This window comes from Microcaecilia unicolor, chromosome 1, assembly GCF_901765095.1.
Source record: "Microcaecilia unicolor chromosome 1, aMicUni1.1, whole genome shotgun sequence".
NCBI lineage: Eukaryota > Metazoa > Chordata > Amphibia > Gymnophiona > Siphonopidae > Microcaecilia > Microcaecilia unicolor.
This window is the reverse complement of record NC_044031.1, coordinates 545,979,748-545,999,298: the sequence shown is the minus strand read 5'-3', so window position 1 is coordinate 545,999,298 and position 19,551 is coordinate 545,979,748. Positions and strand designations below refer to the sequence as shown.

The following is a 19,551-nucleotide window of genomic DNA, read 5'->3' as shown; positions in this document are numbered from 1 at the left end:
TAAGACAAAATCAGGGGAGAAAAAAAACTCACCCTGGGCACCCGGATCTCTGCCGGGGCTAGTAGCTCCCATATCAGCCTCACTCCGAGGCCTCTCCCCGGGCTCAGGACTCTCCGTCTCAGCGGAGGTCGCGCCATGTGGTAAATTCAAAATGGCGCCCGCTGCCAGCTCAGAGCGCGAAGAATCGTCGCTCGCCATGCTCGGGCCGGCTCTAACATCTGTACAGCACGATTTACAGAGCCCTGCTGCTGATCTGCGCTTGCCACACTTGGAACAGCGCTTTACTGTCTCCGCAGCCATCGCCGAAAACAGCGGTAAAATTCAAAATTGCGGTTCGCGCCAAAATTGCCCCGATCGCGGGCCCACCCCGGAGGAGTCAGAAAACACTCTTACCTCACTGGACCGAGTATCACAGCTCCGGTCCCACAGAAAAAGGCAAGGAAAAACCTCTGTTCCTTTTTTTTTTTTTTTTAAACGCTGTGAGGAAAGCAGAGGTAAATAGAACTCCGGAGGCTCAGGTGAGTGGGAAAGGCAGGGAAAGGGCGAACCTATGTGCCTGCATCCACTGTTGGTGGGGAAGGACAGGGAAAGCTAAACAATGTGTCCACATCCACGGAGGTATGGGTAAGGCAGGGAAAGGGCGAACCTATGTGCCTTTAAAGTGAAGCTGCTATAGCCTCCAACACCCCTGCTAACAACTGGCAAAAGCACAGGAGCAAACTCCAGGCAGATTTTAGATGGAGCTCGAAGAAGCTGCAGCCACTCTGCTAGGGGAGATAGAGAATACTGAAGAGAGGCAGTGGAGCAAGCTGGTATGAGGCACTGAAAAAAGTGTGCTCTCTATCTCCCTCTGCTGGTTGATGGACACAACCCATCTGTAATGGCTGCATCTGCTTGATGACAAGGAAACCAGCATTTCACAGATGCAAGAGACGTGCGAGATTAAGCACCTAGGTAATATCTGAAAACAGAATGAACAAAACTTTACAAGAACCAAGGCCTGGTAGGACTAAAGGTAAGAAAATGATCAGGTAAGGCATAATTTTTCCTTCCTTGTCGTCATACCAGACCAGTCCAGATGAATATGCCAACCTTTTTATGGCTGAGCTGGAAGAGTCATTTCTGCATACATACCAGACCAAACCCCTAAAATACTACCGGTAAATCGATGGCATTTTTATGATTTGGACTGAGGGAGAAGAAACTCTGAAACAATTTTACAATTCCTTCAATACATACCATCCTACAATCAGATTCAAAATTGACTACTCCCCAGAAAGTGTCAATTTTTTGGACACCACAATCTCAATCAGCGATAGCTATATACAAACATCTATATACAAGAAACCCACAGACAAATGCAGCTACCTCCACAACTCCAGCTTCCACCCTTCACATACAAAAAGATCCATTATTTACAGCCAAGCCACAAGATACCACCGTATCTGCTCTGACCCAGCGGACAGAGACAGACACCTTGAAATCCTGACTGCATCCTTCGAACAGAGATGCTACAACCCAAAATAATCTCCAAGAATATTGCCTCCTCCCTCAAAACACCCAGGGAAAATCTGCTACAGAACAAGGAAAAAAAAGCCACAGACAGAATCCCCCTTATAGTGACATACAACCCAGAGCTGGAAAAATTAAGAAATCATAAAAGATCTGCAGCCTCTACTCCAGGAGGACGAATTACTAAAAGAGATATTCCCATCCCCACCAGTGCTGGCCTTCCGACAGCCACCCAACTTAAAACACAAGCTAATTAGAAGCTCCCAACACAGACTCAAAAAGAAAAGAATGGCACACATCCTTGCAATATATCCAGCTGCAAACTGCCAAAATATTTCACAGGACCACACTGTCATTCACAAAGGAAAAATATTCAACATTAAGGAATCTTTCATGTGCTCATCTTCCAAATGTGGGATATATCATTCAGTGTAAAAAATGCAACAAAGGCTGCTACATTGGAGAAACAAGTCAGGTGCTAAAGAAGAGATTTAATTTACATAGACACCATATGAAAAATGCTAGTACCAATAAAGATGTCACGCCTCTGGGGCAGCACTTTACAAAACCAGAACACTGTACCAGTGATTTCATGGTAAGAATCCTAAAAGGGAACTTTAAAACAATACAGGAACGTAAGACCTTTGAAGTCAGAATGATTAAATATTTTGGGGGCGTGTCAAGATGGCGGTGCACTCGGTCGTGTTGTGAGACGTTCTGAGAATGCTGATCCCTTTTCATTGCATTTTACCTTTAGAAAAGTTTGCATTTTGTTGCCCAGATGCCACAAACGAAAAGGAAAATGGGAATCCTGCCTACCTCATCCTTGTCACCACTTCAGCCAACTCTGGAGCGCTTCCTGACCGGAGGCCCCCAATCAGGAATGAGGGTGAGGGTTCCCGCAGTAGAGACGACCGGAGAAGAGGAATCTCTATGGGAAAATGAAATATCTTTATCCCCCCCCCCCCCCCTCAGCTTCGAAGGTGCCTCCATGTCCAGCAGAGACAGCACTAAGGAAGGGAGAGCTTCGCCGGAAGTGCTAAGAGTGAGCCCCCCCTGACATGCTGCACAAGCCTCTGGAGTTAGAGTCCCCAGACTTATCTGGAGACTCAGGAAAATCTAATGAGATGAACTTAGAAAGGATATGGCTTATGTTGAAGAAAATGGATACCTCTATACAAGAATCTCGAGGTGAATTAAAAGCTTTAGCCTCTAGATTTGGAGACGTACAAGGCACGGTCGAAACAGTGAAAGATGAGTTTTCAACACAGAGTTAAAACTTTGCAGCAAGAAGTAGATAAGCTTTGTGAATTTAAAGTAGCTGCTGTAAAAGATAAAATTATTCTTCATAATAAAATTGAACAAATTGAAAATTTCAACAGACGTCTAAATCTAAGAATTTTGGAATTTCCCAAAATCTCCCGGAATTTTGCCTCTAGACATGTTTAAAAGATATCTGAATGAGATTTTAAAGATGCCATCTGAAGTATTTCCCCCGATAAATAAGATCTTTTATTTGCCTCAACGGAAAAGGGAGACAAAGGAATTATAGAAGATAAGAGTTTGGATCTCAATGATTTATCTGCAATATCAGAACAATCCATGGAAAATATAACAGAGAGCAACGCTTTTAGTGTCCTTCGTTTTTGAACAAGATTTGAATGCAGTATTAAAACTATACTTCAGGAATTCGCATACGTTATTTGCTGGGGCGAAGATTTGGATTTTCCCCGATGTTACTAAATCCACACAGCAAAGAAGAAAAATTTTTCTTGAAACAGAAAACCCTAGATTTGGGTGGAATCCTTTCTAGATTCAAAGCAAGTGAAGCTAAAAGAATAAGACTGGGGGGTAGCATTAAGCCTTGTTTTGTATGATTATACGATAAATAAAAATCTTCTCTAATACATACGAGCCCCCCCTCCCCCCCGTTTGTGGTCTGAGGAAGCAATCTATATTTTCTTGATGTTAAGGGAAGTAATTCTTATAAATTTTCTTTTTTCTGATGTTATGGGAAGTAGTCCTTATATCTCCATTATGTTTATTACTACTGCTGTATTGCCTTGACAATGTATACTGAAACTTGTCATTTATTTTTGAAAATTATAAAATAATAAAACAATAAATATTTTGACACCTGCCACACCAATTATAAACCATAAAATTGTATTGCTTTGACACCCTCCTGTCTCCATGCATATCTCCGTCTCTCACCTACCCACCCCCATCCTGTTAGACTGTTACTGAAATGCTTTGATGTTTCACTTATATACTGTCATCTACCAACATTTGCTTATTTCCGATCTGATGAAGAAGGGCAACCTTCGAAAGCTAATCAAGAAATGTATTATGTCCAATAAAAAAGGTAGCATCTTATTTTCTTGTCCATGTTATATTTTGTTTTATTTCTATCAATTACCTTGAGAGTAGCAAAAGCACACTAGGAGGTCCCTCTAAGGCAGTGATTCCCAAACCTGGTTCTAGAGGCACCCCAGCCAGTCAGGATTTCAGGATATCCAGAATGATTATTCACAACAATAATTTTCATGTAGTGAAGGCAGTGCATGGAAATCTGTCTCATGAATATTCATTGTGGATATCCTGAAAACCCAACTGGCTGGGGTTCCTCCAGGATCAGGCTTGGGAACCACTGCTGTAAGGGAAGAAAGGAATCAAGGAATGGATACAAACCCAAAGTAGTCAGGTCCTTTACACCTCGGAATTCCTGACGTACCTCAGGCACACTAAAATAAGGTTCCCACAGGACACGTTGTGGAGAAGAGAGGAGAAAGGAACATTCACGGTTGAAATAGACACCTATCATAGGGTGGAACCAACCCCAAGTTCAGAGGCTAATGAATAGAGATATATCACTCCAATGTGACAGAAACCAACACACCCTGGAGCAAAATCAAGAGAAATGGGTTCCATTCACCATTCGGATAGCCAAGCAGTAAGAAGTTAATAAAAAGAAGTAGAACTCCTGCCTCTTAAATTAATAAACTTTGAAGAACAAATATTAACCTTTTGCCTAAGACATAAGAAAAAGAAAATCAACAAATAATCAAACAAAACTGAAGAGAAGGGTGGAGCCAGGCCTAATCCTTTGTAACTAAAGGAAAGAAAATCATCATCAGGTAAGATTTTTTTCCTTTCTTAGCATCTCCAAAGAATTAGTCCATACTTGTACGATGTATAAAAGCAGTCCTCAAGTTGGGAGGGAACGCAAGAACCCTTCCACAAGAACAGAAGCTCCAAAGGAAGCTTCTGCCCTAGCTGCCACAACTAGAAGATAATGCTTAGAAAATGTATGAAATGTGGATTATGAGGCAACCCTACAAATTTCATCTACAGAAACAGTATGCACCCTTGCAGAATGAGCTGTAAGATGAAGGGAGTTATTTCTCATGCAACAAAAAGGCCAAAGCGATAGTGTACTTTAACCAAGTTATAACCAACAAGCTATGGTCACTTTAGAAGACAACAAAACAAGAGAAGAGTGAAAAGATGAGATGAGCGCCTAAAATCATTAGTGAACTCTAAATAACATAAAAACTATTTTTAACATCAAGGAGAACAAGGAGGAAAACTCTTATACACAATCCTCTGCAGAAAAGGAGTGTAAATGCAGTTTGATTAACATAAAAAGCAGAAACACGTAAAAAACGAAGGGATCACATGGATGGACACCTCAACTTCTGTAGAGCACAGAAAGGGGTCTCTACCAGATGAGGCTTGAAGCTCTGAGATCCTTCTGGCCAAAGTCATAACTACCAAGAAAACCTTGTAAGATCCTTAAGAATAGCTCTACTTAGGGATTCAAAAAGGGGTTTTATTTTTTGAAGGGCCTGGAGAACGAGATTAAGGTTCAGTTCTGAACAGACATGTCTAGACCAAGGCCTAAGGTGACTGACATCCCTCAAATAACACACAAATCTAAATGTGTTGCCAAAGAAGACTGTTGGATATAACCACAAAAACAAGTCAGAACCGCTAAATTAACTTTGAGGGAATTGAGGGGAACACCTTTAAGACTTTCTTGAAGAAAGGCTAGAATCTGTGGCAGCAACACTTTAGATGAGAAGGTTTCTTTCTGAACACCAAGGTTCAAAGGTTCTCCATACCACAGCATATGTAGTAGAAGTAGATTTTTTTCAGGCTTGCAGAAGAGTAGAAATAACTTCTTCCAAGTAAACTTTCTTCCTTAGGCGTGACTTTTCAAAAGCAATGCCTTAAGACCAAACTGGGAGGGATCATCCATTGGAATTAGACTCTGAATCAGAAGGCCTCTGTAATTGGGTAGAGACAGTGGAGAATCAATCTTCAACCACATCAGATCTATGTACCAAAGACCTCTTGACCAATCCAGAGCTACAAGGATCATTTTCCCTGGATGATAAGCAATGCAAGAGTTTTTTTGATTAACATTAACCACGAAGGAAAAACATATACGTAGTCTGTTTGCCACTGTTGTAGAAGAGCATCCAGACCCTCCACACTGAGGTCCTTCCAATGGTTGAAGAATCTGTGGACCTGAGCAGTCCTTCTGGATGCCATTAGATCTATCCCAGGACTCTCCAATATGATGTAATCAAATGGAATGCTTTTGTTAGTAACTGTCACTTCTCCAGATCCAGAGAAAGTTCGCTGAGAAAATCTGCTTGAGTATTCCGAGTTCCTGCATAGGAGCTGCTGCTATTAGAAGAATGTGGACCTCGACACAACAGAAAATAATCCCTGCTTCTGTGGCTAGATGAACACACTTGGCTCCCCCACTGCCTGATGACGTAGGAAACTGTTGTCCAAGAGAATCTTCACTGGCTTCCCTCAAAGGTGAGCAATAGAAAAACAAGGCTTTTTGAAATGATTCCAAGCTCTACATGGTTGATGTACCATGAGGCTTCGATTGGAGACCTTCGGCCTTGGACCAACTGAAGCAGACAAAGAGCTCTGCAGTCCAATAAGCTGGTGTTGTGACTACAAACCAATTCTGAATTGTCACAGGAAGGCTGTGCTGAATCCACTCAGTTGAGGCAGAGTTTGGCTTGGGGTGGGGGGGTTCAAGAGAGATGGAGACGAACAGCTGAGAAGGGATCGCTGGTCTGATGTGGAATCTGGCCAATGGAACATCCAAGGTAGAGGCGCACTTGTCCTAGAACTTGAACATAGTCCTAGTCCCTGGGACACGTAAGGGAAAGTAAATCCTAACTTGGGTGTGAATCTTTTGCTGACGAGCAACAGAAAAAAAATGTCTTCCCTAAGCCTATGTCCAATATCACTCCCAGATATTCCAAAATTTGTGTTGGAAACTGGCTCGTGGTGAAATTGATTACCAACCCTAAGGACTACAGAAGACCAGCTATCTTGGATGAAACTTGCAGACTCGTTATAGGAAGAGTCGCAAATCGTTGAGAAATGGATGAACCTGAATTCCATCCTTGAGACTACCACCTTGACCTTGGAAAAGTGACCTTGGAGATGTGTGAAGGCTGAATGGCATGTCCATAAACTAAAATGCTCTCCAAGGACTGCAAATCACAGAAATCTTCTGTGGGGAGGTCAAATGGGAATATGAAAGTACACTTCCTTGAGATCCAGGGAGGTCCAAAGCTCCCTTGCTAGACTGAAAGTATTAAAGACTGTAATAATGTTCCCATTGTGAAATGTTGAACCTTTAATACTCAGTTGACTTTTGAAGTCCAAACCCAGGTGGAAGGAATCCCCTTTCTTTGGAACTACAAAGTAAATGGAATAACTTCCACATCTGAGACAGTCTCTACTTTGTCTAAATTAAGAAACATTTGTAAGGTGGCTTGAACTATTTGATAATTGGGCTGGAGTTTTGCATGGAGATTCCAAGGAAAAGAAAAATCTGTAATGGAAAGGGATAACTCCAGTTTGTAACCCTGCTTTACTATTTCCAAGATACATTGGTCCGAGGTAATTTTGGTCCACTCCTCATGGAACCTGGAGAAGTATCCTACTATGATGAAACCCGAGGATTGAACCGGAGACCCCATCATTGCAAGGTGCAGGAGGCATTAGTAGATCTGGAGTTCCACAATTTGTCTGTTCTAATTAGATTGTAAGCTCTGATGAGCAGGAACTGTCTCTTCATGTCCAGTGTACAGTGCTGCTTACGTCTAGTTGCGCTATAGAAATAAGTAGTAATAGCTTCTATTATTATGCATAAGCCAGCCTTGAAACTGCAACCTTCAGATTAAAAGCAAGTCACCTTTCAGAATAAACTATTCTGCTTCTCAAAGAACTGTGAACACTGCACCTGGGGAAAATCCCACCTCTACAGCAAAGACTCTTCCATGGTTACCATGGAGACGTAAAACTTCTCACAGAAACATGGAGCCAACAGCACTAAACTTGACTCTATACTAAACTCCTTTAAAAGATACTGAAAAAGGAATACCTGTACTGCCAATATAAATAGAGTTCTGGTAACAAAAAGAAATTTCCACAAATGAAGTGAGGGAAACTATCAGGGTGCTTTTTTACTTTTTTAAAGTATTTGCCCTCTGTCAAAAAACTGAGGGGACTCAAAGCTCTCTAAATGAAAGGTGTATTTTATTTATTTTTGTTACATTTGTACCCCGCGCTTTCCCACTCATGGCAGGCTCAATGTGTATGATAATATGGGAACACTAAATAGGCACTTTCAGAGGAAAAACACATATGATGCACTGCCCTGATGCTGTTCGCTGACACCCACACCAGGAACACAACTTAACCAACCCTGGAACTATACGTAAAATCTTAACTCACCACATTGAAGAAAACAGATCATTTCTGGTTTCCAGGCAAAAAGCACTGCAGTAAAATTCCTTGGCAGAGAACACTCGCCAAATAAAGTCTCTAAAAAGAGAAACTGCAGGCTCAGACACTTTTTTTTTTTTAATGAAGAGGAAGGAGAAGCCACGGAGGGGAAGGGGAGGGACATGACAGTACAAAGTTTACATTCAAAAAGGATGAGAGAGAAAGCGTTTGCCCCGGAATGAACAAGCAGTTCGATTTTTTACTTTTTCAAAAAGTACAAAGACTAAAGGACATTCAATGAAGTTACATGAAACACTTTAAAACAAGAGAAATAATTTTTCACTCAGTGAATAGTTAAGCGCTGGAACTCTGCAGGAGGATGTAGTAACAGTGGTTAGCTTGAATAATAAGAAAATAAGAGTAGCCATACTGGGTCAGACCAATGGTCCATCTAGCCCAGCATCCTGTTTTCCAAACAGTGGCCAAGCCACGTCACAAGTACCTGGCAGAAACCCAAACTGTGGCAACACTCCATACTACAAATCCTATGGCAAGCAGTTGCTTCCCACGTCTGTCTCAATAGCAGACTATGGATTTTTCCTCTAGGAATTTGTCCAAACCTTTTTTAAACCCAGATATGCTAACCGCTGTTACCACATCTTCCGGCAAAGAGTTCCAGATCTTAACCATTCGTCGAGTGAAAAAATATTTTCTCCTATTTGTTTTAAAAGTATTTCCATGTAACTTCCTCGAGTGTCCCCTAATCTTTGTACTTTTGGAACAAATAAAAAAAATGTTGATTTACTTCAACTTATTCTACACCACTCATGATTTTGTAGACCTCAATCATATCTCCCCTCATCTGACTCTTTTCCAAGCTGAAGAACCCTAACCTCTTTAGCCTTTCCTCATACGAGGGGAGTTCCATCCCCTTTATCATTTTAGTTACTCTTCTTTGAACCTTTTCTAATTCCGCTATATCTTTTATGAGATACAGCGATCAGAACTGAATGCAATTCTCAATGTGCGGACGCACCATGGAGCGATATAAAGGCATTATAGCATTTTCGGTCTTATTCACCATCTCTTTCCTTATAATTCCTAGCATCCTGCTTCCTTTTTTGGCCACCGCCACTCACTGAGCAGAAGATTTCAGCGTATTATCTACAACGAAATCCAGATCTTTTTCTTGAGCGCCGACCCCCAAGGTGGATCCTAGCATCAGGTAACTATGATTTGGATTATTCTTTCCAATGTGCATCACCCTGCATTTGTCTAATTAAATTTCATCTGTCATTTGGACGCCCAGTCTTCCAATTTTCTAAGGTCTTCCTGAAATATTTCACAGTCTGTATGTGTTTTTTTTTAACAACCTTGAATAGCTTTATATCATCTGCAAATTTGATCACTTCACTCGTCATTCCAATTGCCATACCATTTATGAATATGTTAAATACTACTGGTCCCAGTACAGGTCTGCGTGGCACTCCACTGTTCACCCGTCCTCCATTGAGAGAAATTACCATTTAACCCTACTCCTCTGTTTTCTGTCCAATAACCAATTCCTAATCCACCACCAGAACCTTGCCGCCTATCCCATGACTCTAATTTTCTCAGGAGTGTCTCATGAGCAAATTTATCAAAAGCCTTCTGAAAATCTAGATACACTACATCAACCGGCTTATCTTTATCCACGTTAATTCATTACTTCAAAGAAATGAAGCAAATTGGTGAGGCAAGACTTCCCTCAGCTGAACCCATGCTGACTCTGTCCCATTTAACCATATTTCTCTATGTGTTCTGTAATTTTAATCTTTATAATAGTTTCCACCATTTTGCCCAGCACCAACGTCAGGCTTACCGATTTATAATTTCCCGGATCACCCCTAGAACCCTTTTTAAAAATCGGCGTCACATTGGCCACCCTCCAGGTACTATGGACGATTTTAACAACAGATTACATATTAGTAACAGCAGATCAGTAATTTCATGCTCGAGTTCTTTGAGTACACTGGGATGTATGCCATCCGTACAGGTGATTTTCTACTCTTTAATTTTTCAATTTGGCTCAGTACATCTTCCAGGTTCACCGAGATTTCTCAGTTCCTTTGCATCATCACCCTTGAGAACCATTTCTGGTACAGACAAATCTCTTACATCTTCTTCCATATAAAGACAGAAGCAAAGAATTCATTCAGTTTTTCCGCTATGGCCTTGTCCTCCTCGAGCGCCCCTTTTGCTCCTTTGTGATATAACAGTCCCACAGATTGCCTCGCAGGCTTTCTGCTGATAATGTACCTGAAAAAGTTGCTATTGTGAGTTTTAGCCTCTGCGGTAAGTTTCTCTTCATATTCTCTTTTAGCCTTCTTAATTAATGCTTTGCATCTAACTTGCCATTGCCAGTGATTATGTTGCTTATTTTCTTCATTTGGGTCCTTTTTTCCTTTCTTTGAAGGACAAACTTTTGGCTGTCATGGCCTCTTTTGCTTCAGCTTTTAACCACACTGACTGACGTTTTCTCTTCTTTACACCTTTGCAAATATGTGGAATGCATCTGGACTGGGCTTCCAAGATAGTATTTTGGAATAACGTCCACACCTGATTTAGTGTCCTAATCTTTGCAACTGATCCTTTTAGTTTCTTTTTAACCATTATAGTTACCCTTTCAAAAATTAAATTAGTAAACGGGGCCCTAAGTGTTATAATCCACAATATGGGTATTTTGAAGATTTTCAATTTTGATTTCTATAGTTTGTGGTTTATTTAGAAGCATTCTGATAATCTGACCACTGCGATGCTTTAAAGAACTGCTGATTCTCCATCGCAGTGGAAATGCTTTAAAGATTTTTACATAGGTTCAACAAAGAAAAAAAAAAACAAAAAAACTTCCATGAGCAGTACAATAAAATTATTAAAGTGATTTTGGTGTAAATGTGTTTTGACAGAACATGTGCTGCAGCAGACTAGTTGAATATAAGCAAAAGCCAGCAGACTAGTGATTTCTTCGGTTATGGAAAAGAGATAAGACTAGGTAGGATAAAAAATACATATTTTAAAAAAATCTTTCTGTATTCTAAAACGACTTTTTCCAGCTTCTCAAGATAACATAACATTCAGAATTAATTTTGTAAGCTTGTATGAGCTCCCACCTATAAGTTTATACATGGTTTTACTTTTGACAAATTCCTATCATTTAACTGTTAGTCATCTGAAAATATTTTAAGTAAATGATCATGAATAAGGCCAGTGAACCATTAAGCTGACCACATGTGATCTTGAACAGTTCTCTCTATGTGAAATTTAAAAGAAATTTCTCACCTTATGGATACAGACATACCTCAAGCTACTCACCTCCAAGTTATCAATATATCTTAAGCCAGAAAATAAGATGTACTAAAAGTAATACTGAACCATACAATCACAGAAGTCAACATTAACCACTCTCAACTAATCAGCGATATTTAAATCTTGTGGACTGAAGATTCATGTACTGCTCCTGTAAAAAGTTAAGTAATATACTTTGCTTTCTGTAGCTTTTCATTACAGATTAAAACACTACCAGACTTCACTGTGTCTCAAATTCCTCTTCAGGTTGAATCAAACAATACCCACCTTCTCATTTTTCTTTTCTGCATCCAGGGACTGCTTCAAAATTTCCTTTCGATTCACTGATAGGATTTCTTCTTCTGATAGGTCAAGATGAGGCCGTCCATTAGGCTGCTGCTGAGAAAATCAGTTGAAATCAGATCATAAAATTACAATTAAATAGGATTCACTTGAAAATAGCACAAGCTCAAGTAACCCTATAAGGTCTCTGAAGAATTGCTCTTTTCAAATGTACAAAAAATACATATAGTCACTGAGAAAGCCCATAATGAATAGGATGAAATAATATTACAAGTAAACATATATAAATAGTATACTCTTTTAAAATGCACAAAAAATTCAGTCACTGAGAAAGACCACAATGAATAGTGTGAAATAATATTAAAAATAAACACATATATAAATAATATACTCTACAAGTCTATACAAAGTTTTACAGTTTTAGGAGTTACCAAATGACTGCCAAAAATAGTGCAAACTAAAATGCAATACCACACAAATAACTGGACCAAACACAGATTAGGATAGATTGCAACACCATAAACATAATTGCTAAACCAAGTTTGACACTCTGGCTGTGCAGCTATGTACCGATGCAATCATGCAAATCAGAAGACAAACTAATATGAACCATTTCCTGTGGTCTCAACTCATCAGAAAAACTATTTTTCTTCAAGACAAATCTGAGAAGAGCATGAGCTATACCTGTGACAAGTAAACTGAACACCATAAGCAGCAGAAAATAAATTCTGGTTTGAATTTTTAATTGCAACAAAATAACTTTATTAACCCCTTCCTTCTCTTCCAAAATAATTTGCTCATGTCACCAAAAGGATCACATTGTTAGTCTAGCCTAGTTAGGGCCTGACTAAGGGTATCAAATGCTAAGGGTGCCTCATGAATCAACAAGTCAATGCTAACAGCAGTATGGACATAGACTGTTCTCAACGCAAACAGGAAAAAAAAAAAAAAAGTCCCAGTCTGTCCATACTGCTGTTAGCATTGATTTGACAGCTGGGGCAGGTGCTCATACGCCAAAACACAAATCTGCATTGAGTCTGATTAATAAAGCTACCTTTTTACCCTTGAATTGGTATTTGATTGGTCCTCTCCTATTTCTCCTTCTGTCTTAAAGCACTTCATAGGGTCTCTCTCTTTTGTTGTTTTCTGCTAAGCAAATGAGTACATCTTTCCTTTGTTACCTTCTGTGCGTCTTAGCCATCAACATTTTCACAACTAGCTTCTCCATGCGCATTTTCAGAATGCACTACCATCCTTGGCAGTTCTGGGATATGCATTATGTTGATTACTCCTGGGGGGAATTCTGAAACTACTAGCACAGAATATGTGTGAAATTCTGCGAAGGCAGTGGCATCAGGTCTCTCCTGCAGCAAGAGCCGCAGGAAGTGAACAGCTGCATGTTGGGTCACTTCCACCTCCTCTGCCAGTTTAGGCCCTCACAGCTCACATGAGCTTGTTGGGTTTAAGCTGGCAGAGGAGGAGGAAGTGACCTGGAGGTCCAGCAGTTCACTTCCTGCTGCTGGTGTCATGCAATCTTTATGGTCAGTGGGGGGGGTGGGGGAAGAGACAGAGGAAGATATCTGATGCCAGCTATTTGTATGCCATGGGGAATGGACTGGATGGGGATGAGGGTAAGAGCAAGGTCAGTGTGCCATGGGGACTGGAAGAACAGAGAAAGTTAAGAATTCAGTGGGGATGGCGAGAGGCACAGAAAACAGATTGTGCCACGAAGTGGGAACTGGGGTTGAGACAGAACTAGCTGACAGCATGCCAGTGGGGGGGGGGGGGGGGGGGGGGATCAAGTTTGAGGGTGTGCCATGGGGGAGAGATACAATGACGGGGGAGAGATACAATGACAGCTGGGAAGATCAACAGAAAGAATGACAGGTGGAGGTGTGTGCCTGAGGGAAGGGCAGACAGAACTAGGGGTCTTTCAGAGAGAGGGTGAGAGAACTGCAACTGGAGTGAGAGAAGGAAATGGGGAGGCTGGAGCTTTCAGGCCTTATGATAGGTGAATTCTGTATAAAACACTGCAAACAATGCAGAATTTTGAAATATTGTGTGCAGAATTCCCCCAGGAGTAGTTAATTTTAGGCCCAGCATAACATAACCCCATAACAATTCAGTGCAGACTGTTTCACATCAAATACAAAGACAGATCTACCCATCATGCTGCAGTTTAAGTTGAACATCCAATTAAATTAGATTAACTGTAACTTACATCGGATAAACTTCTTTTGAATGCACCACAATGTAAGTCTCACTGATTAACAAACAGAAAATCTGATGCTCATATTCCCACAAAAAGTTTGAGCGATGAGAGTTCATGTTTATTTTATACTGAAGTGATCTTTAGCAGCTTTATGTGAAATTTGGTTAAGCTTCTATGATTGAGATTCTTGCTTCTGGGGAAATCCTATCAATAAAACGGAACTGTCAGGTTAAGTGTGTAGGCGGAGGCGGGGGGGCACAGGGCAGGGTTATAGGTCAATATATTTTTCTACCATCCTTTACCTTAGAGTTTGATAACACAGCCAGCCACCCAAACTAGCAGGGTCATTACAAAAACATCTAGGTATGGCTGGATGGTACTCAGCAACCAAAAAGCTGCAGGCATTGGCCCTGCTGGTTTCTGAAAAACTGTGGCCCAGTAGTTCCACCTGGGAAACCCCATGGCCTGCAATGTCAAATCTGATTTACCAAGCTTCCCCCTCCCCTCCACACACAGGTTATTTGATGTAATTCTGTGTGCTATGATTTTATTTGCCCCCCCCCCCCAAGAGGACCTGTGATATATCACACGCAGTGTTTTCTTAATACCCCATTTCCTTCTGAATGACTAAATATGGGATTCCATGCCCATTCTTACTGTTCTCTGAGCGTTTCAGAGCATACCACTCAGTACACGATATTCTGAGGGTCAGAGGAATACTTGAACTAGGAGCATCAAACTGGAATCGCACCCTGTGCTGCAGACACCACGGGAGAGGAAATGGGCAGGGAATGATTTTTGCACCCATCTCCTTTGCATCCTGTGAGGGGCCAAAGTACTTATTAAGCCTCTGGATGGCCACGACAGAACACTTTTGTCACATATAACTAATGGGGCCCTAGAAAACCAACACTGGGAGATCAACACCAAGCACTGTACTGGGTCCTATTTTGCAGTCATGTGAATCACTTTGCAAGCAGTCAGCTCTCTCATACTATCATCTAGTTACTCATCAAATACCTTCATAGTTTGTAGCAAAAATCATATTAAAGAAATCCCCAGTTATGTGAGCATTAGGTACTAGAGTTTTCACAAACTTTTCAGCCTTACTTATAAAAAGCTCTGTTGTCAAGCATTATCCGATTCGTATGACTTAATCAACCGATTAATTATCTCTCTATTCGCTATCACAGCTGCTACTGCTAAGCTAACAAAGAACTACACAGTTCCAATCTCGATCCCGGAGCCGAAACAACAAGGACGAAGTTAGCATAGGAGGTGAGCTATAGAAAACAACACCGCCCCTCCACCTTTCGGACCTACTCAGTCCCAGCATTGGGACTTGCTGGGCCAGCAAGTTATACCTAGACACTCCGAACCCAGAGGAAAGTTACAGATGTGAAGCTACTTTGTAGTTTCTGTAAACGGCTAGTGACAGAGAGAAGCGCCGGGCTCTCAGTGGGGGGAGGGGATTCCCCGTCACTAGGGAGAGCTCCTCATGACAAGCACAGACAGCTGTAGGCAAGGCAAGGGAAGCCCCGCTGGCCGACAGCCGACACCACCCCCCCACCTCTCACTCACTTTGATTTTCTCCATTATTTTCTTCTTCGGTTTCTTCCTCAGTTCATCAGCCTTCGGGCTCTTCATGGCCTTGTCGGCGGTTGCCACCGCCTCCTCTTCCTCCTCCTCACCGGGCGCCGCTCGGCTGCGCTTCCTGCCGGAGCAGGCCGCGGCCCAGAACATCGCCAGCCCCAGCAAGCACAGCACAGGCATCAGAAACAGAAGCCAGGCCGACAAGCGCTGAGGGTCCAGGCCCAGGTCCAGCCCCAGTTCGTTCTGGAGCAGCCCCAGGCCGCTGCCCAGCAGCTCCCGCATCCGAGCGGCCACCGCCTTGGCCTGCACAGCCAGCTCATCCTGCCAGCCCGCGGCCATCGTGCAGCCCCCCCGGATACCGATGGAGACGCGGGGCGGGCAAAGGCAGGGAACGATAGAACAAGGTTGGAGGGTAAGGGGGAATTCGAAACTACAACATCTCCCTCAGCGGCGCGGTCACTCACAGTGGGTGAAAAAAAAAAAAACAGGACGAGGATGGAGGCACCCAAAGATCCCGCCTCCGCGCACGCGCGCCGCCTTTCCCCTCACCTATCACACACGCCCTTTCACGCGAACCGGTGGCGACTAGAACGCCTGAAACGTCACCAACAAACCTTAGCCCCGGTGCTTGGCCCCAGAGTACAGAGCACGATTCACGATGTTACGTCACCGCGCCAGGCGGAGACGTATCAGAAAGTGGGGGGGGCGGGGAAAAGGTGAAGAGAAATGGGGGGGTGTGGTGCCACGTGGGCGAGGAGGGCGACGTGGACAATCGAGGAGGTGGTGGGGTTGTGATATGTGTCAACGGCTGCTCCATTCATGAAGAACAGAGCGTAGCGGGTAGGAAAGAGTTCTCTGAGAAGAAACGGCATGCACTGCAGGTTTTTTTTGTTTTAAGGCTGAGAGAGATTACAGAGATCTGGAGTAGTTCGTTTCTTTTAAATGTTTATTTCATAAAGAAATTAGCTCTACTCATGATTGTATTTTCTCCATTATAAATTATTTATTAGTATTTTTTGAAGGTTGGGCTGCCTTTTATTGGCCCAACAGATGGCTAAATATAAATCAATTATCATGTTATCAATTATTCTTTTTCTCCCACATTCCATTTTGCTGGTCCTGAACTGAGAATTACCATGATACTGTAACTTTCATAGCTGCTAAAGAGAGCCTAAAGGACTTGCGAGAAGCTCAGTCAACCTAGCCAAAAAATGAAGCAGGTACCCCCCCCCCCCCCTCCACACACACACACACACACACACACACACACACACACACACACTCTCTCTCTCTCTTCTTTTGCAGTTTCTGAAATAAGGTGCAAACAGAGCAGTTGATCATGTTTCTGACTAAAAAAAAATGAAACTATAGGGTTGGTTTAGTTTTTTTTAATAAGCAAAGTGCCTAGCTCAACCTTGTATTCTTGCTTTTGCAACATTTGTGTTACTGCCTTAAGAGCTTTCATTAGTTAACATATGCTTGATCAGTTGATAAGATTAAAACAATAAATCATTTTTAAAGTATAACTGCATTTTATTTATTTTTTCTCATGTTTATATTTTGCATAAATTAGTTCTTGAAAAACCCGAGTTTCACATTTTTGAGTTGCTGGAAGAATTGTGTGCAGTTTTTGGGATAGTTGAACACATGCTCCTGAAATGTGTTGTGCAACAGTTTTTTCAATAGTTTTACATGTAGCTTTTTAAAAATATGCTACAGTTGGTAAAACAAACCAAGTTGTTTATCTCAGAGGAGAGATAATAGACCAGAAAAAATATATAGATAGATAGTTTGATATAGATATAAAGTTCTCAAAGCTGATATAAAGCTCTCAAAGCTTTCTAGAGTGGTGCATCCTGTCTGTGTTGTTGCACGTTTACCTCACTGTCATATGAAGCTAAAGTTGGAGACAGTGGCGTAGCCAGAAGTCAATTTTTGGGTGGGCCAACAGGTTGGATGGGTGGGCACTAGACAGTGGTGTGCTGGTAAATGTTTAACAGGCTCTCTCCCCGGTCTACCTCTGCACCCCCCCCCCCCCCCCCCTGTGCACTTCCCCTCAAAATTGCAGAGCTGGCTATAGCTGGGAGAGAGCCTGGGTGGGGGGGGGGGGGGGAGGCAATGCATTACTCTCTCCAGGAAAAAAAAATTTAAATGATCCCAGGTTCCAATCTAATTCATGTTTATTGTGGGATAAAATGCCATAAATAAGTAAATAAATATAAACTTTTAATGTTGAGCACCTGATTCTCAAAGTGGACATAGTCCAAACACTAAAATGAAAATAAAGTGATTTTTTTTCTACCTTTGTTGTCTGGTGACTGTTTTTCTGATCATGCTGGCTCAGTATCTGATTCTGCTGCTATCTGTCCTCTTAACTCCGTTTCCAGGGCTTCCTTTCCATTTATTTCTTTACTTTCCGCCTTTCTTCTTCATTTCTTGCCCTACATCCTTAAGTAAAAGCTGGATCCTCTGCAGACGACTGTCCAGTGGATCCAGCTTCTGCCTATTTTCTTCATCTATGTGCAGTTTTCCTCCTCTCTTCCTTTTCCCTCATCTCTTCTATTCGCCTTCCTCACTCTTCCATCTCCTCCATCCATGTCCAGCATTTCTTCTCTCTCCCTTCCCTCTCCTCCATCCATGTCCAGCAACCCTCCTCTCCCCTGCCCTTCCCTCCATCCATCCATGCCAGCAACCCTCCTCTCCCCTGCCCTTCCGTCCATCCATCCATGTCCAGCAACCCTCCTCTCCCCTGCCCTTCCCTCCATCCATCCATGCCAGCAACCCTCCTCTCCCCTGCCCTTCCGTCCATCCATCCTTGTCCAGCAACCCTCCTCTCCCCTGCCCTCCATCCACCCATGTCCAGCAACCTTCCTATCTCCTCTTTCCTCCCCTCCATCCATCCATGCCAGCAACCCTCCTCTCCCCTGCCCTTCTGTCCGTCCATCCATCCATCCATGTCCAGCAACCCTCCTCTCCCCTGCCCTCCATCCACCCATGTCCAGCAACTCTCTTCTCCCCTCCATCCATCCATACCCAACAATTCTCATCTCTGCCCTGCCCCTATCCATTCATACCCAGCATTTCTGTTCTTGCCCCTGCCCCCTTCTATCCATCCATACCCAGCAATTCTGTTCTTGCCCCCGCCCCCCTCTATCTATCCATACCCAGCAATTCTATTTTTTCCCCTGTCCCCTCCCTCCAGCCATCAGCGATTCTCCTCTCTCCCCTGCAATTCCCTCTGGGCTCCATCCTTCCCTCCCATTCAATTCCACCTGCCTGCCCTCTTCTCCCCCCAAAAATTTACAGTGGGAGCAGGCTGAGCTCCTGCATCTGCCTCCCTCTCCCAGACGCTGCCTACCGCCGCCACGATCGCAGGATCTACCTCCCTCCGTCTCTCAGCACTCAGCAGCAGCAGCGCCAGTAGCGAATCATACACGCTGCCTTCTTCTAACCCGGAAGCGTCTTCTCTGCCGCGTTCCGCCCCCATTATCAGAACTTCCTGTTTCTGCTGGGGCTGGACGCGGCAGAGAAGACGCTTCCGGGTTAGAAGAAAGCAGGGTGTATGGCCAGGACGAACAGACGGATGCGGAAATGTTAAAGGAAATCAGGGACGCAAACAAACTGGGCAACACAATAATAATGGGGGATTTCAATTACCCGCATATAGACTGGGTTAATGTAACATCTGTACACGCAAGGGACATAGGATTTCTTGATGAAATCAAGGACAGCTTCATGGAACAGCTAGTTCAGGAGCCGACAAGAGAAGGAAAAATACTAGACTTAGTCCTTAGTGGTGCTCATGATCTAGTGCAGGGGCTAACGATACGAGGGCCGCT

At 42.8% G+C, this 19,551-nt stretch overlaps 1 protein-coding gene across 1 annotated transcript in view; it reads right to left on the bottom strand.

Annotated features, from left to right (window-relative positions):
* Nucleotides 1-16,359, bottom strand: part of MTDH (metadherin) — a 128,167-nt gene extending 111,808 nt beyond the window's left edge. Inside the window, exons 1-3 of the mRNA XM_030189776.1 lie at nucleotides 15,701-16,359; nucleotides 11,893-12,003; nucleotides 9,226-9,239 (exon numbers count right to left, since the gene is read on the bottom strand). Of these exons, the coding sequence (XP_030045636.1) occupies nucleotides 9,226-9,239; nucleotides 11,893-12,003; nucleotides 15,701-16,051 (476 nt within the window). The 5' untranslated portion in view covers nucleotides 16,052-16,359. The remainder of the gene's footprint in view (nucleotides 1-9,225; nucleotides 9,240-11,892; nucleotides 12,004-15,700) is intronic.
* Between the last annotated feature and the right edge of the window lie 3,192 nt (nucleotides 16,360-19,551).